Source organism: Aquarana catesbeiana, linkage group LG10, assembly GCF_042186555.1.
Source record: "Aquarana catesbeiana isolate 2022-GZ linkage group LG10, ASM4218655v1, whole genome shotgun sequence".
In the NCBI taxonomy this organism is placed as follows: Eukaryota; Metazoa; Chordata; class Amphibia; order Anura; family Ranidae; genus Aquarana; species Aquarana catesbeiana.
The window spans coordinates 41,008,583-41,034,309 of record NC_133333.1 but is presented as its reverse complement, the minus strand read 5'-3'; the positions used below and the strand labels follow the sequence as shown (position 1 = coordinate 41,034,309).

Sequence of the window (25,727 nt, the reverse complement as noted above, 5' to 3'; positions counted from 1 at the left end):
GTTCACTCTGCTGTGTTAGAAAAGCGAATGAATATTCGCTTTCCTAACACTGAACCGCCTCTCCGCCAATCAGGTGCTCGGGTCTGTTACCCGTCACCTGATTGGCTGAAATGACAGGCGCTGTGATTGGACGCCTACCAGGCGTCCAATCATAGGAGAGGACGGGAGGAGCGGATGGGAGAAGACATTGAGGACATGGAGGAAACCGCTCACTGCTCATCACAGTCACCCGCTGCCCCACCGAGACAGGGTAAGTGCCGGGAAAACAGCGGGCGGGGGGGGCACAGTGGCAGCATTAGATGGGAACAGTGGGAGCATTTCATGGGCACAGTGGGAGCATTTGATGGCACAGTGGGAGCATTTCATGGGCACAGTGGGAGCATTTGATGGCACAATGAGAGCATTTGATGGCACAGTGGCAGCTTTTGATGGGCACAGTGGCAGCGTTTGATGGGCACAGTGGCAGCATTTGATGGCAGAGTTGCTGTGTTTGATGGCACAGTGGCTGCGTTTGATGGGCACAGTGGCTGCGTTTGATGGTACAGTGAGGCTGCAATTGATGGGTTTTTTTTTTTTAGTTTGTTTGCATCCCCTAAAAAATTTTGAGCCCCAGCCGCCACTGGGAAAACCTATGGTCATAGGCTGCCCACCCTTCCACAGTGCAGGAAAATGGAAGGGGGGGATTCAACAGCTTGGGGAAAGAGCAGGCAACATCAAAAATAAAACATAGAGTAATACAGCTAAAGGCTGCCAGCCCTTTCCCGAATAAGATCTTTCTAAAAAAATAAAAAATAAAGAAAAAGCAGGCATGCCCTAAAAGAGGAGAGGTGATGCCATAGTAAGTGGTGAGAAGTGATGAACTGAACTGTCCTTTTAAAGAAATTTGGATGGCAAACCGGAAATCAATGGGCCAAATCTGTCAAATTAAAAATGTCAATGTTCTAGTTTAATAGGCAAGGAAGTGACAAAAAATAGCATGGGGGGTGCTAGACACCAGGGGAGAGGAAGTGTGTTACTTTCATGATTATTAGGAGAAAATAAAGGAAAAAAACTATATTAAAACTCACACAGTTACCTCATTTAAATATTTTCAATATATTACATTTTTATTTTCAGTTTTAGATATGTTTTATGAGGCATTTTGTGGCACAAGTCCCTGCTGTCAAACCAGTGCCTCAGACTTTTCCTGGGTTACCAATCACACCCTTCAGGGATAGCAGAGGGGTATGCATTTGCCCTGCTGCCTGGGTACATAGGCTTTACTATTTTCTCACTGTGCGTTTGGTAGTTTGTCGGTGAGAACAGGGGTTAAATTCTTTCTTGAAATGTAGAAAATTGTTCTTGGATACAAAGTAACATTTACAAACCATTCCAAGTCTTTGCACAGGTGTCCAAACATTTCAGAACATTTGTTGAACAAACAGTAAAATGCAACTGTGTAAAATATGGATTTTGCCAAAGAGGAACTGCTTGTACACCTTGTACCCTGTACCTTGGCACAAAATGAAACTCAAATTAGTATAAATATCTCTCCTATATTCCCAAACCCTCACTCAACTCTAGTTTCAGGTACAAGATCTGTCAGACTACTCGAATATTGGCCTTCAAACCTGAACCATAACCATAACTTTCATAACCATGAGTAAAACCTTCATTGTCTTGATCTTGAGTGCCATGGTAACTACAGGTAAGAAATACTTATGGCATAAAATTGTATTTTGTTTTTTAATTTGTGTTCCTCCATTGTGCTAAACATTTGTACTCTAATACAAACTGGAAGTAGTAAATTGGAAGCCACAGAGTGTGTAAATCTTAACAACGAACTGGTCTTATTTACTCCAATTGTGTCTGTTAAATATATAATTGAAAGCATTTTGCTAAAACTATTTATAAAATGCAATAGAATACCAGTTGTTTCTGCCAGAGATACAGAGCTGATAATATTTTGAAAGGTCAGTTACTGAAAAAGAAGTTTGTTGATAAGCAATATAACCCTGAACTTATAGAGAGGGTCCATCAAAAATGTCTTACTGGTCCATCCAGGGCTAACAATAAAGACACATGGCCCCAGATGGATGTTAAAAGAGAAGTATGGGTTTCACAAAAAAAAAAAAAATCAAAATCTATACCCACTTAGGTGGATGCAGCTTTGATCCAATCCTGCATCTGTCCATCTCCAGCTCTAAGACCAAGAACTTGGCAATCAAACAATACTTTAGCAAGCTTTCAAATGAACTGCACTCCTATGATCCATAGGACAAGAACAGCCAAAAAAAGCTTTGGCTATACTTCTCAGATATATTTCATAACACGTAGAACAGAGGGAGTAGTCTATGCCCTCCAATGCCCATGCCAGATCCAATATATTGGACAAACCAAAAGACCAATGTGTATGAGAATTAGGGAACATGCCCAATGCATTACAAAAGGTTACCCTAAGCATAGCATCTCAAACTATGATGCAACTCATTACAATAAAGACTTCTCCTCCTTAATTTTTTGGGGAATTTAAAAATAACCCCCATTGGGAGGGAAGTAATAAAATGACCACCCTCATCCAGCGGGAATCTTTTTGGATACATGAGACCCTTCATCCGCTAGGTCACAAAATTGAATTTGGCATTAACTGGTTTATTAGTAATTATTAGCTTAGGTTATATCAATTGTATCATTTTTTGTCAATATGTAATATTTAGTTTGTCACGTATTATTATTTTCCTCATCTCTCTCATGTAATTTTATTATATTTTAAGGTAAACATAATAGTTGATTATTAGTGAATTTTGGGGAATAATTTTTGAGCTGCAAACTTAGTGACATCATACTTGTCATATTGGAATTTCCTTTCAAATTTGGCTGTTAGTGAACGTAAAGAATACTAATTTATCCGAAGTTATGAATTATCCGAAATAACGAATGCCATATCTAAACAAATGGAAAGTAAAGAATTAATAATAATAAATTACTATAATAATAATACATTTTTTTATTATTATTATTTATTATTCATTTGTTCCGTTCCATTTGTTTAGATGCATCATTCGTTATTTGGGATAATTCGTAACTTCGTATAAATTGGTATTCATTCACTAACAGCCAAATTTGAAAGAAAATTCCAATACCTATAATTTAATAATTAGTAATAGTTAAGTTATTATTACGGTAGTTAGTTTTTATTTCAGATTTTCGAATTTTCTAGTTTTCAAATTTCCGGGGTTTTTTTTTCAAATTTCCCAATTTTTTTGTTTTTTGAATTTCCAATTTTTACGAATTTCATGAATTTCTGAGTTTTTTAGAATTTCTGATTTTTTTCGAATTTACAATTTCTTTCGAATTTACGAATTGCGATCATAACAATTGATCCGAGAAACGAAAAAAACAAAAACAAATGAATTTTTCAGCAGTGCATATGTCTATTATTTTACCTTAATATTTTTAATTTCATATATATAACTATGCCACTGATCATGTCCCAGCTTTGCGCCATACCATATTCTTATTTATCTAATCTCATAAGCCTTTGGTTATTTTTTTTTATATTAATATATTTTTATATATAAATAGTTTTTAATTTTTTCAAATTTTTATACCTATTCATATATATTTCTTACACATTTTATATAATCTTTATAATAATTTTTTGTTTTGTTTAATATTATTGTAGTATATATATATATATATATATATATATATATATATATATATATATATATATATATATATATATATATATATATATATATATATATATATATATATATATATATAGTATTATAGTATTGTTCACTATTAAAGTAGTATTAAAGTTTTGTTCTCTTTTAAATTTAAGCACTTGCCGACCGCCTAACGCCTATATACGTGAACACAATGGCACGGGCAGGCAAAATCACGTACCTGGTACGTGATTGCCTTCCCGCGGGCGGGGGGTCCTATCGGACCCCCCCCGGTGCCAGCGGCGGTCGGCATTTGTCTGGGAGCATTGAGAGGCGAGGGGGAGGCCATCCGATCGTGGCCCCCCCCTCGCGATCGCTCCCAGCCAATGAGAAACATCCCCTGCCTCTGTATAGTACACAGAGGCAGAGGATGTGATGTCATCTCTCCTCGGCTCGGCAGTTTCCGTTCCGGCGCCGAGGAGAGAAGACATCTGAATAAGTGTAAAACACTACACAACACAGTAGAACATGCAAGGCATACATTACACCCCCGATCGCCCCCCGATCCCCCCCCAATCACCCCTCCCTGTCACACTGACACAAGCAGGGTTTTTTTTTTTTTTCCTGATTACTGCATGGTGTCAGTTTGTGACAGTTAGAAGTGTTAGGGCAGTTAGTATTAGCCCCCTTTAGGTCTAGGGTACCCCCCTAACCCCCCCTAATAAAGTTTTAACCCCTTGATCACCCCCCGTCACCAGTGTCGCTAAGCGATCATTTTTCTGATCGCTGTATTAGTGTCACTGGTGACGCTAGTTAGGGAGGTAAATATTTAGGTTCGCCGTCAGCGTTTTATAGCGTCAGGGACCCCCATATACTACCTAATAAATGTTTTAACCCCTTGATTGCCCCCTAGTTAACCCTTTCACCACTGATCACCGTATAACCGTTACGGGTGACGCTGGTTAGTTTGTTTTTTTTTTATTGTGTCAGGGCACCCGCTGTTTATTACCAAATAAAGGTTTAGCCCCCTGATCACCCGGCGGTGATATGCATCGCCAGAGGCAGCGTCAGATTAGCGCCAGTACCGCTAACACCCACGCATGCAGCATACGCCTCCCTTAGTGGTATAGTATCTGAACGGATCAATATCTGATCCGATCAGATCTATACTAGCGTCCCCAGCAGTTTAGGGTTCCCAAAAATGCAGTGTTAGCGGGATCAGCCCAGATACCTGCTAGCCCCTGCGTTTTGCCCCTCCGCCCGGCCCAGCCCAGCCCACCCAAGTGCAGTATCGATTGATCACTGACACTTACAAAACACTAAACGCATAACTGCAGCGTTCACAGAGTCAGGCCTGATCCCTGCGATCGCTAACAGTTTTTTTGGTAGCGTTTTGGTGAACTGGCAAGCACCAGCCCCAGGCAGCGTCAGGTTAGTGCCATTAGCACTAACACCCACGCACGCACCGTACACCTCCCTTAGTGGTATAGTATCTGATCCGATCAGATCTATACTAGCGTTCCCAGCAGTTTAGGGTTCCCAAAAACGCAGTGTTAGCGGGATCAGCCCAGATACCTGCTAGCACCTGCGTTTTGCCCCTCCGCCCGGCCCAGCCCAGCCCACCCAAGTGCAGTATCGATCGATCACTGTCACTTACAAAACACTAAACGCATAACTGCAGCGTTCGCAGAGTCAGGCCTGATCCCTGCGATCGCTAACAGTTTTTTTGGTAGCGTTTTGGTGAACTGGCAAGCACCAGCGGCCTAGTACACCCCGGTCGTAGTCAAACCAGCACTGCAGTAACACTTGGTGACGTGGCGAGTCCCATAAGTGCAGTTCAAGCTGGTGAGGTGGCAAGCACAAGTAGTGTCCCGCTGCCACCAAGAAGAAGACAAACAGGCCCGTCGTGCCCATAATGTCCTTCCTGCTGCATTTGCCAATCCTAATTGGGAACCCACCGCTTCTGCAGCGCCCGTAATTCCCCCATTCACATCCCAACCAAATGCAGTCGGCTGCATGAGAGGCATTTTCTTTATGTCCTCCCGAGTACCCCTACCCAACGAACCCCCCCAAAAAAGATGTTGTGTCTGCAGCAAGCGCGGATATAGGCGTGACACCCGCTATTATTGTCCCTCCTGTCCTGACAATCCTGGTCTTTGCATTGGTGAATGTTTTGAACGCTACCATTCACTAGTTGAGTATTAGCGTAGGGTACAGCATTGCACAGACTAGGCGCACTTTCACAGGGTCTCCCAAGATGCCATCGCATTTTGAGAGACCCGAACCTGGAACCGGTTACCGTTATAAAAGTTACAGTTACAAAAAAAAGTGTAAAAAAAACAAAAATATAAAATAAAAAAAAAATAGTTGTCGTTTTATTGTTCTCTCTCTCTCTATTCTATCTATTGTTCTGCTCTTTTTTACTGTATTCTATTCTGCGATGTTTTATTGTTATTATGTTTTATCATGTTTGCTTTTCAGGTATGCAATTTTTTATACTTTACCGTTTACTGTGCTTTATTGTTAACTATTTTTTTGTCTTCAGGTACGCCATTCACGACTTTGAGTGGTTATACCAGAATGATGCCTGCAGGTTTAGGTATCATCTTGGTATCATTCTTTTCAGCCAGCGGTCGGCTTTCATGTAAAAGCAATCCTAGCGGCTAATTAGCCTCTAGACTGCTTTTTCAAACAGTGGGAGGGAATGCCCCCCCCACCGTCTTCCGTGTTTTTCTCTGGCTCTCCTGTCTCAACAGGGAACCTGAGAATGCAGCCGGTGATTCAGCCAGCTGACCATAGAGCTGATCAGAGAACAGAGTGGCTCCAAACATCTCTATGGCCTAAGAAGCTACGAGCATTTTATGACTTAGATTTCGCCGGATGTAAACAGCGCCATTGGGAAATTGGGGAAGCATTTTATCACACCGATCTTGGTGTGGTCAGATGCTTTGAGGGCAGAGGAGAAATCTAGGGTCTAATAGACCCCAATTTTTTCAAAAAAGAGTACCTGTCACTACCTATTGCTATCATAGGGGATATTTACATTCCCTGAGATAACAATAAAAATGATTTAAAAAAAAAAAAAAATGAAAGGAACAGTTTAAAAATAAGATAAAAAAGCAAAAAAAAAAAAAAGCACCCCTGTCCCCCCTGCTCTCGTGCTAAGGCGAACGCAAGCGTTGGTCTGGCGTCAAATGTAAACAGCAATTGCACCATGCATGTGAGGTATCACCACGAAGGTCAGATCGAGGGCAGTAATTTTAGCAGTAGACCTCCTCTGTAAATCTAAAGTGGTAACCTGTAAAGGCTTTTAAATGCTTTTAAAAATGTATTAATTTTGTTGCCACTGCACGTTTGTGCGCAATTTTAAAGCATGTCATGTTTGGTATCCATGTACTCGGCCTAAGATCATGTTTTTTATTTCATCAAACATTTGGGCAATATAGTGTGTTTTAGTGCATTAAAATTTAAAAAAGTGTGTTTTTTCCACAAAAAATGCGTTTGAAAAATCGCTGCGCAAATACTGTGTGGAAAAAAAAAATGAAACACCCACCATTTTAATCTGTAGGGCATTTGCTTTAAAAAAATATATAATGTTTGGGGGTTCAAAGTAATTTTCTTGCAAAAAAAAATAATTTTTTCATGTAATCAAAAAGTGTCAGAAAGGGCTTTGTCTTCAAGTGTTTAGAAGAGTGGGTGATGTGTGACATAAGCTTCTAAATGTTGTGCATAAAATGCCAGGACAGTTCAAAACCCCCCCCAAATGACCCCATTTTGGAAAGTAGACACCCCAAGCTATTTGCTGAGAGGCATGTCGAGTCCATGGAATATTTTATATTGTGACACAAGTTGCGGGAAAGAGACAAATTTTTTTTTTTTTTTTTTTTGCACAAAGTTGTCACTAAATGATATATTGCTCAAACATGCCATGGGAATATGTAAAATTACACCCCAAAATACATTCTGTTGCTTCTCCTGAGTACGGGGATACCACATGTGTGGGACTTTTTGGGAGCCTAGCCGCGCACGGGACCCTGAAAACCAAGCACCGCCTTCAGGCTTTCTAGGGCGTAAATTTTTGATTTCACTCTTCACTGCCTATCACAGTTTCGGAGGCCATGGAATGCCCAGGTGGCACAAAACCCCCCCAAATGACCCCATTTTGGAAAGTAGACACCCCAAGCTATTTGCTGAGAGGTATAGTGAGTATTTTGCAGACCTCACTTTTTGTCACAAAGTTTTGAAAATTGAAAAAAGAAAAAAAAAAATTTCTGGTCTTTCTTCATTTTCAAAAACAAATGAGAGCTGCAAAATACTCACCATGCCTCTCAGCAAATAGCTTGGGGTGTCTACTTTCCCAAATAGGGTAATTTGGGGGGGTTTTGTGCCATCTTGGCATTTTATGGCCTTCAAAACTGTAATAGGTAGTGAGGAGTGAAATCAAAAATTTATGCCCTTAGAAATCCTGAAGGCGGTGCTTGGTTTTCGGGGCCCCGTACGTGGCTAGGCTCCCAAAAAGTCCCACACATGTGGTATCCCCATACTCAGGAGAAGCAGCTGAATGTATTTTGGGGTGCAATTCCACATATGCCCATGGCCTGTGTGAGCAATATATCATTTAGTGACAACTTTTTGTAATTTTTTTTTTTTTTGTCATTATTCAATCACTTGGGACAAAAAAAATAAATATTCAATGGGCTCAACATGCCTCTCAGCAATTTCCTTGGGGTGTCTACTTTCCAAAATGGGGTCATTTGGGGGGGGGTTGTACTGCCCTGCCATTTTAGCACCTCAAGAAATGACATAGGCAGTCATAAACTAAAAGCTGTGTAAATTCCAGAAAATGTACCCTAGTTTGTAGACGCTATAACTTTTGCGCAAACCAATAAATATACGCTTATTGACATTTTTTTTTACCAAAGACATGTGGCCGAATACATTTTGGCCTAAATGTATGACTAAAATTGAGTTTATTAGATTTTTTTTATAACAAAAAGTAGAAAATATCATTTTTTTTCAAAATGTTCGGTCTTTTTCCATTTATAGCGCAAAAAATAAAAATGGCAGAGGTGATTAAATACCATCAAAAGAAAGCTCTATTTGTGGGAAGAAAAGGACGCAAATTTCATTTGGGTACAGCATTGCATGACCGCGCAATTAGCAGTTAAAGCGACGCAGTGCCGAATTGTAAAAAGTGCTCTGGTCAGGAAGGGGGTAAATCCTTCCGGGGCTGAAGTGGTTAAAATAACACACATGTTATATTTACCTGCTCTGTGCAGTGGTTTTGCACAGAGCAGCTCCGATTCTCTTTTTTCCGTGTCCCCAATAGGTGCTCCTGGCCCCCCCAGAAAAAGCTGCTTGCCCTGGGGGCACCTCCTGAGCCGCTGTTCTATGCGTCCATAAGACACTCAGAGCCGTGGCTCCACCCTGCTCTCTCCCCATTGGCTCACGCTGCTGTCTCACCCAATGAGGAGGGAGAGTCCTGGGGCAGCCAAGGCTATCGTGAACATCGCCGGATTGGAGAGGGCTCAGTGGATTTGGGGGGGCACTGCACGCAGAGGTTTTTTACCTTCACTCATAGAAGGTAAAAAACCTTCAGCTGTTAGAACCAATTTAGGTATATTTTAAAGCCTTCACTTAGACATTTAATGATTTCTAGGATATATATTTTATGTGAATTTTTACACATTACTTTATATTATATTTGGTGCTGTGTAGTTCAGTTAGTATTGTATACCATTGTGTTATATTCCTTTATTCACAATCTTCTCTTTTTATTAAGTTTGATGGTATGCTGGTGCTTGTAGTCTGCTTTGTAAATATCGTTAAAGTGATACTAAACACACCCAGTTTAATTGATATTATCCCTTCTATTCCTGTATATGGATGATGGCACTGTAATTATTTTAATAAAAAAATCTAAGTACCCTTTTCCTAATCAATGTACAGCTATCACATGTCCCAGATATTTCCCAGCCTGCCTGCAGGGAAACATAAGCAGGAGGAGCTTCTAGTCCTCCGCTGCTGGTCACATGTTCAAAGTAAAACAAAAACAGCCTTTGGAATACAGAGTAAAAATAAATAATTCATATCAATAAAACTGTTATAAATTGTCATACAAATATAATATTTGAAATCAAATCTTCATTATTTTTTGGCAATTGGTGTAGGTGGATTTCTGCCAGTCATAGGCTGCATCACGCCTTTCTAGCCTGTGTCTTAGAATAAGGTGAAGCCTCCATCATTCTACATGTGATATCCCAATCTCCTATTGTGTTTAGCCGGTTAGTGGGCATGGAGGAGGAGAGAGGGAGTGGGCTGTCATATACCACTGTGTATATGCCCACATGTGTTGCTCTATAGTCACATGGGCTGCTCAGATGTGATAGGGAGGAAATGCTCAGTGTAGAAACTCACTGAAAAACGAGCATGTGCAGAGTTGCCAACCATGCTCTGCAAAATCCCTAGCAGAATTGCTGGCTGGCACATTGTCCTTTGGGCAAGCTTGGCAAAGGGGGCTGTGCTCCTGAAACATGTTGCCACCCGCCCTTTCCTGAGACTCTGTGCTATACCAGGTCCATGCAGTGCCGTGGACACTGCCAGCTGTCATCCTCCAAAGCAGCCAGAGGGACAAAAGGAGGGAGGTAGTAGTTAGATGAGGAGAAGCAACAGTTAGCTGAACTGATAACTTTGCCCTGAATGGGAAAATCACAGATTTTTCACTTTAATTCCATCATGTTGTCTTTTTGTATTTTAGGGCATCTCAAAACCATGTGCAAAAGGTGTTGGAGTCTTGACTCAACTGAATGCGGCACAGAAAAGGATACAGAATGTGATGGAACCAAGTGCATGATGCTGTCAGAATCCATCAATGCCAGTAAGTATGGGTTGTGTTTTTGTGTTGCATCTTTTACCAGATTACCATATTTTAAATCAATGGCACGCCTCTTACTGGGAAGGTGGTAAGCTTGTTAGCATGGGGGAATTACATGCTGATATATACTATGTCAACAAAAGCACATGAACTTTAATGGCATCCCAGTTATAGCTCATAGGGTTCAATATTGAGTTGGCCCACCCTTTGCAGCTATAACAGCTTCAACTCTTCTGGGAAGGATGTCCACAAGGTTTAGGAGTGTGTCTATGGGAATGTTTGACCATTCTTCTAGAAGTGCATTTGTGAGGTCAGGCCTCTAACCCCTCTAGGCCTCTAACCCTGGCCTCCCTTCCTCTCTAGCTTTCCTCATCCCCTCCCTGGCTCTCTACTCCTCAGGAGCGCAATCTTCCTTCCCTAACACCACTTTTCTGCCTATCTTCTTCCTGGTTTCTAATCCATCTCCTCTTCCTAGATTTGTATAGGCTACAAATTGTACCATTGTATGGATATTGGTGGGCCTAGAGCAGGGATATGCAATTAGCAGACCTCCAGCTGTTGCAAAACTACAAGTCCCACCATGCTTCTGCCTCTGGGTGTCATGCTTGTGGCTGTCAGAGTCTTGCTATGCCTCATGGGAATTGTAGTTCTGCAACAGCTGGAGGTCCGCTAATTACATATCCCTGGCCTAGAGGATACCCCGCTCAGGACCACTTGGCCCCCAGGGCTTTAAAAAACAGGCCTATACTCTGCTATTATATCAGTTCTTGTTTTCATACTGCTGCAGCTTGTTTACTTTTGTAAGCTAACTTTTGTTACTACTGTCAATTACTAGAACTGATCCCCTGTATGGCTCTCTTGGCGGCAGCTGAAAGCTGACTTCTTCTCCTCTCCCTTCCGCCAGCTTTTGGCTGCTGAAGTGTGAGCCTTGCAAGGGATGGGTTTCAGTAATCGCCCCCCTGCCCGCACCAAGCACTCTCCTTGGACACCAAACATTTCCCCCCGTTGCCCAGGTCCCCCTGTGTACCCCTGCCACCACCACTGTGCTGCCTGCCTCCCTCTCCTCCTTCCAACTGGCAGATGCAGGGACACCATAGGTTCCTTTAGGGTGGAGGGTCCGGTAAATATGTCACATTTACTCATTGTGTTCATTTACCTTAATGAACATAATGAGTGATCGGTAGCAATCATTGACTGTGTTCATTCATAACTGATAGTAAACTGTCTTTATTTGGGATGAGGGGGCTGACAGATTGGCTGTATGGGGCCCCGTGGTTTCTCACAGCAGCCCTGGGTGTGGCTAACACCATTTCCCCTGATGAGTCACAAGCCTGTAGCTTGTCAATCATCACCTGGCCACACCTTGTCCTGTCCATTGCTTTTTATATTGACAGCACTGCCTGTGTTGTTGAAACCCTCCCATCGTGAGCATAGTGCTGTATCTGGGTATGGGGGGCATGTGATACACAAAATGTAGGAGGATTCAGATCAGTTAGGGAAGGTAAAGGAAGGTTTTCGGACTTCAACATTTGGAAGGATTTCTTAACACTTAACTAAGCTCCCTTACCCACACAAACTTAACTACACTTAGCCCTTAAACTTAACACTTATCAATGAACCTGATCCTGTTTAGCTCTTACCTCAAACCTATTGGGGTTGATTTACTAAAACTGGAGAGTGCAAAATCTGGTGAAGTTCTGCATAGAAATGAATCAGCTTCCATTTTTTTTTTTTTTTCTGTCAAAGCTTAATTGAACAAACTAATGTTAGAAGTTAATAGGCTACCATGCACAACTGTACCAGATTTTGCACTCTCCAGATTTCGTAAATCAATCCCATTGTGTTACTAAAGCTAACCCTTATGCCACGTACACACGGGCGGACTTTTCGACCGGACTGGTCCGACAGACTTTCCAGCGGACTTTCGACTGACTTTTGACGGACTTCCGACGGACTTTCTAACAAACGGACTTGCCTACACACGATCACACCAAAGTCCGACGCATTCGTACGTGATGACGTACACCGGACTAAAATAAGGAAATTGATAGCCAGTAGCCAATAGCTGCCCTAGCGTTGTTTTTTTTCCGTCGGACTAGCATACAGACGAGCGGATTTCTGGGTCCGGCGAAGTTACGACGTAAAGATTTGAAGCCTGCTCCAAATCTAGAGTCCGTCAGATATGCGACTGGAAAAGTCCGCTGAAGGTCCGGTGAAGCCCACACATGATCGGATTGTCCCCCGGATTTGGTCCGTCGGCGTCCGTCAGACCAGTCCGGTCGAAAAGTCTGACCGTGTGTACGCCCCATTACACTCAAACGTTACTATTTAACCAGCCCCCTAATATGTAACCTACCATTTAGCCCCATAAACACTAACCTTGACCTTCACCCTAAACACTAAGCTGGAAAACATATCTCGATCTCGATTAAGTCCAACAAGGTGTATGCCACCTTATGGACTTATCTCTTTGATTTACAATTACATTTTTACTAAGTGCCAAGAGCATAGTTTTTGCTATATTTTCTCCATCACTGGACCTTCTGGTCTCAGCTCTACAACTGCATAGTCACCTGCAGCCATTGTGGCTGCCCCTCCCCTTGCCCAGTCACAGAGAACATTGTATTATATTAGCTTATTCACAAAATAAAAAAGCCTTCTGTGAATGAACAGCAGAGTGGAGGGATGGGAACAGCGGCGGCCGGTCCATTAGGGGCGCAGCCCCCCTAATTTCATGTGGGGCACCGGACTTTTTTTTTTTGGAAGCACATGATTAGAGCCTGAGGCTCTGATTGGCTTCAAAAAGGTCGAACTCACCCAATATTCGCTATGGTCTTCTAGCTTCCCCTCTCCGCTAATCAGAACAGTAGGCGGACCTTAAGACCAGATTAGCTGGAAGGAGAAGCCAGGGAAGCCATGACCGTATATCGGGTGAGTGCAGACCTGGCGGTGTGTTTGTTTGCCGCCCCTCCCAAAAAATTGAGCACAAGCTGCCACTGGGTGGGAGATTTGCTGTTATATAGAAGGCAGCATCTCTTCTGTTTTTTGTCAAAGCTTAATTGAACAAGCTGATGTTAGAATTTAATTGGCTACCATGTACAGCTGCACTGGATTGTGCATTCTCCAGTTTTCATAAATCAATCCCATTGTGTTACTAAACCTAACCCTAACACCCAACTGTTACAATTTAACCAACCCCTAATGTTTAACCTAACAGTTAGCCCCATAAACCCTAACCTTGACCTTCACTCTAACTACTAAACTGGAAAATGTTTCTCGATCAGTGGCTACAGCCGCTGATCAGTGTATTTTGGCAACAGCACAATGTCCCGACAGGGGGGGCATAACTTCAGGGGAATCCCATCCTTTGTTCAGGCTAAAAAAAATACTAACAGTGTATAGCCAACTTTAGATTGACCTAACCCATAACTATATCCCAAAATCAGATTTAGCACTTGCATACTTACCTTATCCAATGCTAGTTTTTGTTAGCCCAGTCATTTCTTGTAAGACAAATGTTCACTTTCATGCTTTGTGATATTTTTTCAGGCAATGTGGTTTATAATAGTGTGAAAAAAACGTGTGCAACGGATATAATGTGTGATAATTGCGTCACCATATCAACAAACCATGGCTTCAGCCTCCGAATGAGTGGTGAATGTAAGGAAGGAGACAACAGTAACGCCATACTGGAGTATAAGGGTGAGTTTATTTATCCTTGTCTGTGAAAATAATTATAGTTTTGTTGTCTTCCTACTATTTTTTGAAGCAAAAAAGAAGTGCAGTAATTCAGCAAGCAACTGTAAGTTTGAAAGTATAAATAAAGAAGCACATCTCCACAATCTGGACCCTTCATCACTTTATGTAAAACTAAAATATTCATCATCTTCAAGGACAAAGTCTACATCACTACAGGGAAAGTGCTTGTAGATGATGAATTGTTACCCATGAACTACTACTGTATGCTGAGCAGTTTATACAGATACGTGCATGCAAAGGATTTTCTGTTTGAAGCTAGGTGAACCTAGATAGAGCTTCTTTAGTTGCATTAATCACTAGCAAGCAAGAGTATTATGCCGCCTACACACGAGTAGACTTTTCGACCGGACTGGTCCGAGTCCGGCGGACAATTCGACCGTGTGTGGGCTTCATCGGGCCTGCAGCGAACTTCTTCGGTCGAAAATCTGACGGACTTTAGATTTGGAACATGTTTCAAATCTTTACGTCGGAACTCCGCCGGACCCAGTTCCTATCAAAAAGTCCGCTCGTCTGTATGCTAGTCCGATGGACTAAAACCGACGCTAGGGCAGCTATTGGCTACTGGCTATCAACTCCCTTATTTTAGTCCGGTTTTACGTCATCACGTACGAATCCATCGGACTGTGGGGTGATCGTGTATAGGCAAGTCCGTTCGTCGAGAAAGTCCGTTGGAAGTCCACCGAAAGTCCGTCGGACCAGTTTGGTCGAAAAGTCCGCTCGTGTGTACGCGGCATTAGCATTAGCCAGGTAGCCTGACCTAAAACAAGATTGCATCTAAAACTGAAGTTCAAAAGGTGCGCCAAACTGTTTTCCTATATAGGACCCTATTCCATCAACATCCACCACTGGATGTTATAAGCTGAGGACAACAAGGTGAAGAAATACCAACAGATAGAAAGATATACCTGGGAACTTGCCATAGTCAGGCCAGCAATGTTGGCTTTTCTTGCCAGCTCATTACTGGCTGGGCTCAGTTCTCCAGCTCTCTGTAATGCTCAGCATCTGTTGACTGTAAACATTGTAGGTAGTGGTTGCTTGGATGCACAGATGCCAAACTCCAAGAGGTGGCAAGGTGCAGGCGGTTTTACATGGTATCCATCCAATAGTAGCCTGAGAGCAGGACATGTGTGCAGGATCAGGCAGGTGTCGTCACACAAGGTCTGCCTGGAAGTTGAACTCCCCATACTGCTGTGCCAGAATAAGGTTTAATGCACACTGGTTTAAAAAGTTAAAAACTCACCTAAGCTGCATTTTTTCAACCAGTTTAGGTGGGTTTAGCAGCATTTGGTGTTTGGGTGTTTATTTCATTGGCCGGAATTGTAATTTATTCTGGCCATTGAAATGAATAAGTCCCTAACAGTGTTTGGAGTTTTTTATGCCCAAAAGCTTGAAGAATCAGCAGAAGAATTGCATTCGGGAGAGGAGAATTTAACTGCCTCTAAATTCTGCTGCTCCTAAACTCTGGTAAAAGCCTATGTGTGCATGGACACCCCGTCATAAAAAAAAAGGCAAAAGCTCCTATATTTGAATTTAGGAGCAGCAGTGTGTCCCAGGCTAAAGGGTTCAGGTTTGGCTTGAAGTAAAGGTGGCAATACTAAGCCTGACCCACCTCTACCCAGTGGTGCACCAGCCCAAAACCAACCAGATGAGACTGGCTCCACTCTGCAGAATTAATTCCCTCTACTACACTCTCCATGGAGCACTGAAAGCTCCCTGAACTGCAGCATAAAGGTGGGCCACCAAACCCACCTCTTCTTCCTTGTTTCATCTGCATCCTCAGTTTGCAGAGGTGTGGCCAAACATATTAAAAGTTCTGATGCCTAGTCTAAACCACATTGAAGTCAATAAGAGCTGAATCTGTCAAATCTCTTTTCTCCAATTTAAGGCTAATAGCCAGTGGATTGGCAAAAGAAGTGCATGCGGCACTGCCCCAGGGGACTTTCACCATTGCAAATACAATTTTGCAGAGCAGTGACTTTAATATTGCTGAAAGTGCAACATTAAAAATGCCCCTAAACTCGACCGGCAAGTGATGCATTTGTGAACAAAGTAATATAGCAAAATTGATATTTTTACGAAGGAAAAGAAAAAAAGCCATTAAAATGGCGTTAATTCAATCTTCCCTGCAAGCTTCCTTTGTTTTATAATGTGTATGGGTTAAGAGTAAAGGTGGAAGCTTGGGAATAGATGTCATCAGGGAGGATTTTCTGCTGGGCAAAGTTACATAGGGAAGTGGTCCCAATGCTTTGGTGCTCCCAAGGAGGAGAGTCAAGAGGGAAGATGGCTAAAAGATGTATAATTGTGCTCTGCACTTAAATAACTGTTAAAAGAATGTTTAACCTTTCATATGGCGTTCTGCACTAAAGATTCTGATAGTATGGTCAGATGTTGGCACCAAGTTGTACCAGTCCCACTCCTCTTTTCCTTTTGATTAGAACATTCATTGAACTGCTTCAAATTCCTAGCCCTATTACTAACACTTAATAAAGGAATGTCCACACATGAATGCATTTTCAGCACTTTACTGCACCTTCATATCTTCACATTATTTCCCATGCCATTTCACATTTGACATACTATCAGAATCTTCAGAGCAGAATGCAATGTGCAAGGTTTTTTTTTTTTCACAAGAAAACAATGTGAAAGGTTAAACATTCTTTAGCAGTTATTTCAGTGCAGAGCACAAGTACACATCTTTTAGCCATCTTCCCTACTGACTCTCCTCCATTCGGACCACTTCTCTATGTATATACAAAGTCCACTACCTTATGCTGTCCATCACAGAGTCACGGGACCCGCAGCTGAAGGTTAGGGGGACAAGATGCCCAAAAGCTTGAAGATGCCTCCTTTAGTATACTAGTCTCTTCCAAATGTCCCTTCTATAGCTTTGCCCATCAGGAAATGCTCCCTGATGACATTAATTCCCAAGCATCCACCGTTACTCTCACACAAGGCCCCTGTTACCTCACTGCACCTGGTGTGAACAAGCCCTAAAATGTAGTCTGTGAGGCGAAGTTCAGTGATCTTAGATTGTAACTCCTCCAAATTCCTCCTTCTAGCACGCATCCCCCAAATTCCTCCTCCTAGCACAAAGCCCACCAAATTCCCCCTCATAGCAAAACCCCGCCCCCCCCAAAACCTCCTCCTAGCACAAAACCTCTTAAATCCCCTGTCCTAGCACAAATTTCTCACCAAATCCCCCCTCCTAGCACCCTCCCCCCAAATTCCTCCTCCTAGCACAACCCCCCCATCCCCCCTCACAGCACAAACCCAACAGTTCCTAAATCCTCACTCTTAGCGCAAACCACACTCCAATCCCCTCCCCCAAATTCCCTCTCCCAGCACAATCCTCTCAAATCCCCCCCGCTTAGCACAAATGTGGGCTGTCCTTAAAGTGATTGTAAAGTCTCATTTTGTTTCTATTAAAATAACAAACACATTATACTTACCTACCCTGTGCAGTTGGTTTTTCACAGAGCAGCCTGGATCCTTCGCTTCTTGGGTCTCTAACTGGAGCTTCTGGCCCCTCCCTCCCATTGAGTGCCCCCACAGCAAGCAGCTTGCTATGGGGCACCTAAGCCATTCAGACATGGAGCTGCGGTTTGGCCCCGCCCCCTCTCTCCCGATTGGCTAACTGACTTTGATTGACAGCAGCTCAGGTAAGTATTAGGGGGGCTGAGAGGGGGCTGCTGCACACAGAATGCTTTTTATCTTAATGCATTAAGATAAAAAAAACTTCTGACTTTACAACCACTTTAACTCTTGTGCAGTGTTCCCTCCCTCCATGTTTCACGATCAGTTCTCTCTGCTTCCTTTTCCTTCATTCCCCATTGAATGACCACCTACTGCTCTGTATCCTCTCCCAGTAAAATATGATCAGCTGCTATTGCTCTTCTTCCTCCCAATCTTGCTTCCCCAACTGTGGGCTGTGTGTGTTAAAGCGGAGTTCTGCTTAAAAAAATAATTAAAAGTCAGCAGCTACAATTACTGCAGATGCTGACTATTAATAATCGGACACTTACCTGTCCCAGGGTCCAGCGATGTGGGGAATCAAAGCCCCACTCGTCTCCCCCTCCTCTCTGCGGCACCGGCATTGTAACTTTGGGCGCCCAGCTGTGGTTACACAGCCAGGCACCCACTGCACATGCGTGAGCTCCGCCACGCACCGTGACTGGCCGGGCAATCATCTGGGACCTGTGACGTGTCCCAGATGATGGCCGAGAGGGAGGGGCGAGAGGTGATCTCCCTTCTGGTGCTGTGGTGCACCAGGAGGAAGTGGGAGCTGGGACCCTCTAAAAAGAGGGTACTGGCTCCCCCCCCCAAAAAAATTACATGTCAAATGTGGCATGTTAGGGGGTCACCTCCCTTAAAGCGGAAGTTCTATTTTTGGGTGGAACTCCACTTTAACTCCCATGCAGTGCGACTCTGCGAGGAGAGAGAGAGCACAGTATGCACAGCTATCTCCTCCTCCCTGCAGCTATGTGTACTATTGCCAGCAAAGCAGAAAGCTTAACCTTAACAATTGATGAGTCATCGGTTGGAAGGACGCAGGCGGGCGGCACGCACAGCTTTCTGCTTTGCTGACAATAGTATACATGGTTACAGGAGAGAGCCGTGTGGGCTGTGCTCCTTCTCTCCTCGCAGAGTCGCACTGCATGGGAGTTAACACAGAGTAGCGATCAGATTGGGATCTGTCCACGGCACCCTGGTTGAAAAACCCTGATCTATACCACCTCTCCTGGAAATTCAGCCCGCATAGGGCCCCTTAGCTCATCTCAGTGTAGGTCTATATCTTGGCATCCCTAGGGAGGGATTTCTCTAAAAGGGAGCTAACCCCTGCTTATAACTTTTCCCTTACCATACCAAAATTGCAACAGAGTCATCTAACGGTAGATAAGCAAACTGATTCTGCTACCCAATGAGGTGGGGCCCACACCCCCAAATACATACCAGATTCTTATCAAGGGTGTGTATCATACGGAAAGTAGGTAACACACAGACAACAACTGTACAACCACAAATTACCTTCTCCTGACAGAGCTAATCCCCCACCCCAAAAATTCCTCCTCCTACAGAGTGGCAGAGAAAGAGGCTGTTGCAGACTAGCAGCTATAACTAGAGAAGGAGTGGAGAAGTCCAATGCCGCTAGAATTGCATGGCTGTGTAAATCCCCTCACCTCCTCCTCTGATATTATATGGATGTGCAGGGCAGTGGCGGCTGGTGAAGTTTTAGGATGTTGGGGCGCCAGACCCACCCCTCCACTTATAAGCACCACCCCTATAGCATCCACCCACTCCGTCCCCTGTATTCCACTTGCTTCCACCCATAGTGTCAGGAGTATACAGCTCAGCATCACAGGACAGAGTATACAGCCCCAGAATCACAGGACAGAGTATACAGCCCCAGAATCACAGCAGAGTATACAGCCCAGAATCTCAGCAGAGTATACACAGCACAGGGCCAGTCCCGCAAGTTCTGTCTACGAAATATTATATATATATATATATATATATATATATATATATATATATATATATATATATATACACACACACACACTATTTTCTTTTCAATTTTCTTTATTAAAGGTATTACAAATTAAACAAAATGACATGGACAATAAGTCAGTAATCATATGTTCAGTCAAATAACAAAAAAGTGTTGTACAAAACAAGAAAAAAAAAAAGGGGGGGGGTAACATGTGAGTGTCCTACCCTTAAAGGGTCTAGAATAACATATCATATGAGTTCCATAACACACACACTATTTTACCAACCTATTTTACACGCACATCAATTTTAATGGCATCCCAGTCTTATGCCCCGTACACACGGTCGGATTTTCCGATGGAAAATGTCCGATCGGAGCGTGTTGTCGGAAATTCCGACCGTGTGTGGGCTCCATCGGACATTTTCCATCGGATTTTCCGACACACAAAGTTGGAGAGCAGGAGATAAAATTTTCCGACAACAAAATCCGTTGTCGGAAATTCCGATCGTGTGTACACAAATCCGACGGACAAAGTGCCACGCATGCTCAGAATAAATAAAGAGATGAAAGCTATTGGCCACTGCCCCGTTTATAGTCCCGACGTACGTGTTTTACGTCACCGCGTTTAGAACGATCGGATTTTCCGACAACTTTGTGTGACCGTGTGTATGCAAGACAAGTTTGAGCCAACATCCGTCGGAAAAAAACCTAGGATTTTGTTGTCGGAATGTCCGAACAAAGTCCGACCGTGTGTACGGGGCATTAGTCTATAGAGTTCAATATTGAGTTGGCCCACCCTTTGCAGCTATACCTCTTCTTGGAAGGCTATCTACAAGGTTTAGGAGTGTGTCTATGGGAATGTTTGACCATTCTTCCAGAAGTGCATTTGTGAGGTCAGGCACTACTGTGGATGAGAAGGCCTGGCTCACAGTCTCCGCTCTAATTCATCCCAAAAGTGTTCTATCGGGTTGAGGTCAGGACTGTTCAGGACAGGTCAACTTCCTCCACCCCAAACTCGATTGGAAAGTTCCCAGGTATGTACATAAATAGATAGATAGATAGAAAATGTATTAATTTATTTTTATTTTGCAGAACAATGTCGTGATAAAATGCCACTTAACCACTTCAAGTGTCCAAGCTGCTATGTGAATACATCTACTGATGGCTGCAAAAGCAATGATATGATATTGTGCCGTGGGAACGAATTTGAGTGTTTGACGTTTAGGTCACGTGTTCAGCTGCCCGGTATGTATCTATAACAATTATGATTCTATTGTGATTACCACATAAACAGTATCGCACAAAAGTGAGTACACCTCTCACATTTTTGTAAATATTTTATTATATCTTTTCATGTGATAACACTGAAGAAATTGCACTTTGCTACAATGTAAAGTAGTGAGTGTACAGCTTGTTTAACAGTGTAAATTTGCTGTCCCCTCAAAATAACTCAACACACAGCCATTTGTCAACAAAAGTGAGTACACCAAGTGAAAATCTCCAAATTGAGATAAGTAGCCATTTCCCCTCCCCGGTGTCATATGACAAGGTGCCAGGTGAGGTTACAAGGTGCCAGGTGAGAATGGGGAGCAGGTGTGTTAAATTTGGTGTTATTGCTCTCACTCTCTCATACTGGTCACTGGAAATTCAACATGGCACCTCATGGCAAAGAACTCAGAGGATCTGAAAAAAATAAAGTTTTTTCTACATAAAGATGGCCTAGGCTATAAGAAGATTGCCAAGACCCTGAAAATGAGCTGCAGCACGGTGGCCAAGACCATACAGCGGTTTAACAGGACAGGTTCCACTCAGAACAGGCCTCGCCATGGTCAACCAAAGAAGTTGAGTGCAGAGGTATCCAGAGGTTGTCTTTGTCATATGAGTGCTGCCAGCATTGCTGCAGAGTTTGAATGGGTGGGGGGGTCAGCCTGTCACTGCTCAGACCATACGCCACACACTACATCAAATTGAGCTGTATGGCTGTTGTCCCAGAAGAAAGCCTCTCCTAAAGATGATGCACAAGAAAGCCCGCAAACAGTTTGCTGAAGACAAGCAGACTAAGGACGTGGATTACTGGAACCTTGACCTGTGGTCTGATGAGACCAAGATAAACTTATTTGATTCAGATGGTGTCAAGCGTGTGTGGCAGCAACCAGATGAGGAGTACAAAGACAAGTGTGTCTTGCCTACAGTCAAGCATGGTGGTGGAAGTGTCATGGTCTGGAGCTGGATGAGTACTGCCGGCACTGGGGAGCTACAGTTCCTTGAGGGAACCATGAATGCCAACATGTACTGTGCCATTAATGTCTAAACCACTGGAAACAAAAGTGAGTACACCCCTAAGTGAAAATGGGCCCAATTAGCCATTTTCCTTCCCTGGAGTCATGTGACTTGTTAGTGTTACAAGGTCTCTGGTGTGAATGGGGAGCAGGTGTGTTAAGTTTGGTGTTATCGCTCTCAATCTCACATACTGGTCACTGAAAGTTCAACGTGGCACCTCATGGCAAAGAACTCTGAGGATCTGAAAAAAATAATTGTTGCTCTTGATAAAGATGGTCTAGGTCTATAACAAGATTGCCAAGACCCTGAAACTGAGCTGCAGCATGGTGACCAAGACCATACAGCAGTTTAACAGGACAGGTTCCACTCAGAACAGGGCTTGCCACAGTCGACCAAAGAAGTTGAGTGCACATGCTCAGTGTCATATCCTGAAGTTGTTTTTGGGAAATAGACGTATGAGTGCTGCCAGCATCGCTGCAGAGTTTGAAGGTGTGGGGGGGGTTAGCCTGTCAGTGCTCAGACCATACGCCGCACACTGCATCAAATTGGTCTGCATGGCTGTTGTCCCAGAAGGAAGCCTCTTCTAAAGATGATGAACAAGAAAGCACGCAGTTTGCTGAAGACGAGCAGACTAAGGACATGGATTACTGGAACCATGTCTTGTTGTCTGATGAGATCAAGATAAACGTATTTGATTCAGATGGTGTCAACCGTGTGTGTCGGCAACCAGGTGAGGAGTACAAAGACAAGTGTGTCTTGCCTACAGTCAAGCATGTCATGGTCTGGGGCTGCATGAGTGCTGCCGACACTGGGGAGCTACAGTTCATTGAGGGAACCATGAATGCCAACATGTACTGTGACATAAAGCCGAGCATGATCCCCTCCCTTTGGAGAATGGGCTGCAGGGCAGTATTCCAACATGGTAACGACCCCAAACACACCTCCAAGATGACCACTGCCTTGCTAAAGAAGCTGAGGGTAAAGGTGATGAACTGGCCAAGCATGTCTCCAGACTTAAACCCTATTGAGCATCTGTGGGGCATCCTCAAATGGAAGGTTGAGGAGCGAAAGGTCTCTAACATCCACCAGCTCCGTGATGTCATCATGGAGGAGTGGAAGAGGACTTCAGTGGCAACCTGTGAAGCTCTGGTGAACTCCATGCCCAAGAGGGTTAAGGCAATGCTGGAAAATAATGGTGGCCACACAAAATATTGACACTTTGGGCCCAATTTGGACATTTTCACTTAGGGGTGTACTCACTTTTGTTGCCAGCGGTTTAGACATTAATGGCTGTGTGTTTGAGTTATTTTGAGGGCACAGCAAATTTACACTGTTATACAAGCTGTATGCTCACTACTTTACATTGTAGCAAAGTGTCATTTCTTTAGTGTTGTCACATGAAAAGATATAATAAAATATTTACAAAAATGTGAGATACTTTATATGGAGTGATGTATTCCTTGCCATACATTTTAAATCACTTTGAGGTTCATTGACCATAAGAATTTTATAAGGCTCCAAAGATCCCCTTTACTTTAAGGTGCAACACGGAGTTCCTTTGCCTACTTAAATGAAATAAATATTAAATGAACCCTGTATATAGTTTAGACTGCATATGTACAATATTTTACATAGAAATTACATTTTTAATAAAAATCAAGCAATCAAGAACACATTTTTGCTATTATTGAACATCAAACAATGATGTTCCTCCCCTTTTCATCCTCTTTTATCTCTATCTATATTTTAGAACTATACATACTGTATGTGATAGGAAAAGGCAATGATCCCTCCTGTCTCCTCTCTCAAGTCACTTGAGCCGTCCAATCATGTAAAAAATTCCCCATTTTTTAAAGGAACAAATCCCTCCAAAGTAATATTTTGATTAGAAGCAAAATCTAGTGGGTTGATTCACCCTATATTGTTTCACCCAGTGAAGAGTCCATCAGTCAGATCTCCTTACTATAAATTAAGGATCTGCCCCTGCCCACCTTGATGTAGTTCCAGCTTGGAACAACCAAATCCTAAAACAAAAATGAAAAATATTGCAGGTTACCAATCCTTAGATGTGGTGGTTGCATTATTTTCCTTTTTTCAGGGGTTTTCTCCTATTTTTACCTGGGGATCCTTCAAGTAACAAATTACCTGTCTTAGGGTGACAAGGTTTGGAGCAAATCAAGTTTAGCAACATTATTCACTGTACCCTATTTAGAAGTATTTGGTAAAAATAAAATCTTATCTTGATTTGCAGATGGTAAGGAAGTATCATTGTCAATGCAAGGCTGCATTACAGAAGGTGGTTGTATAATGGAGGATGGATTTGCACTCGGAGCAAAGCAATTAGAAGCAATAGTAGAGAAGACGTGTACCCCTGCAATACCTGTTGTTCCTGCTAAAGAACCAAAATCAGCTGAAAGCCATGCTTGATTCTTTGTTAGGACTTTGATGCATGTGTTAAACTTCATAAGCTTTGGTTGCTTTAGAAACAATGACAACTTAAAACAGCATTGAGATGTATCAAACAGTAGATGTGCTAAATGCATGTTAATAAAATCTTTAACTCATCATCAGTGTTACTTTGTTTTTTCAAAGACAATTTGCATTTGTCATTATTACACACAGTAATTGGTATATGCAATACACTGCACAATGCCATTGCCTTAATGATGTATCATGAAGAATTAATTCCCGCAGTAGCTTTTCTCAACTTTTTTGCCTTGGAGGAACCAGGTCTCCAGGAATATTGATGAGGGGACACACTGGACATCTTTGCTGCCATTGTGCTATATACTGGGTGTTCAGTGCACCCCTGTGCCTTTGAGGATTGGGCTACCTCCAGGCCCATCTGCCCTCTATCTATCCATTAGAATATGTAAAAAGAGTGCACACTAAACAATAAAGTGCATTCGTGCGAATACAGACAAATATCGAAATATACGAATGTGCAGATAATCAACAGTATATAAACAATAATAACTGTGAATAAAGTTTGAAGACACATATGCTAAATTACATCACATGTGAATAAATAAAGTGCAAACAAAAAGTTCATATAAAGCTGGATTCCATCAAAGAAAGTCTCATGAAAGAAGAGAGTGTTTGGAAATGACGATCATACACCTGAAGCCGTGACACCCATCACCATAATAAAAATGGAGGCCTACTGAAAAGCCAGCGACCCCTCTTACTCAGAGAGGTCACACAGCGCTTAGTTGGATCTCTGATCCACTGAGAAAGAAGTCCGGACGTTCCTCTCCTATAACCTTGGATGGTATACACCGGGAGGCTCACAGCAACTCAGGATGCAAGATGCAGTGTAGGAAGCCTCAATATCAGAATGTTTAGGAAACAAAAGGGCTCCACATAGTATGATACTGTCTCAACATCTGGTTTATTAAGCAGTACACTTACATAAAAGTCCAAGCTATGATCATGTCACAATCAACAGATCAAACAGATAAAATCCTTGCAAGTTTCAATCAGCGATCGCGCAAGTCCAGCAACATGTGTACGGAGCTATCCCGATGATCGTTTCATCATAAATGACATCATCAGGGGGTACGTTCACATGCCTAGTGCTGCTCTTTAAATAGTCCCATTGAGAGACAAGGAAGCGTTGCCATAGGTCAGTTAGAAATTACCTTTACACCCATTGGTAAACAGAACATGT

General features: G+C 42.7%; 1 protein-coding gene and 1 long non-coding RNA gene across 2 annotated transcripts in view; one reads left to right on the top strand and one right to left on the bottom strand.

Annotated features, from left to right (window-relative positions):
• LOC141110620 (uncharacterized) overlaps window positions 1-2,274 on the bottom strand; it is a 69,195-nt gene extending 66,921 nt beyond the window's left edge. The window contains exon 1 of the long non-coding RNA XR_012236307.1: window positions 2,134-2,274. This is a non-coding gene — a long non-coding RNA (uncharacterized lncRNA). The remainder of the gene's footprint in view (window positions 1-2,133) is intronic.
• On the top strand, window positions 1,529-24,622 carry LOC141110618 (uncharacterized). The gene is made up of 5 exons (XM_073602060.1): window positions 1,529-1,687; window positions 10,411-10,530; window positions 14,077-14,229; window positions 20,870-21,022; window positions 24,309-24,622. The coding sequence occupies exons 1-5, from the start codon at window positions 1,639-1,641 to the stop codon at window positions 24,482-24,484; spliced, it is 651 nt and encodes a 216-aa protein (XP_073458161.1). The 5' UTR covers window positions 1,529-1,638; the 3' UTR covers window positions 24,485-24,622.
• Window positions 24,623-25,727: the final 1,105 nt, after the last annotated feature.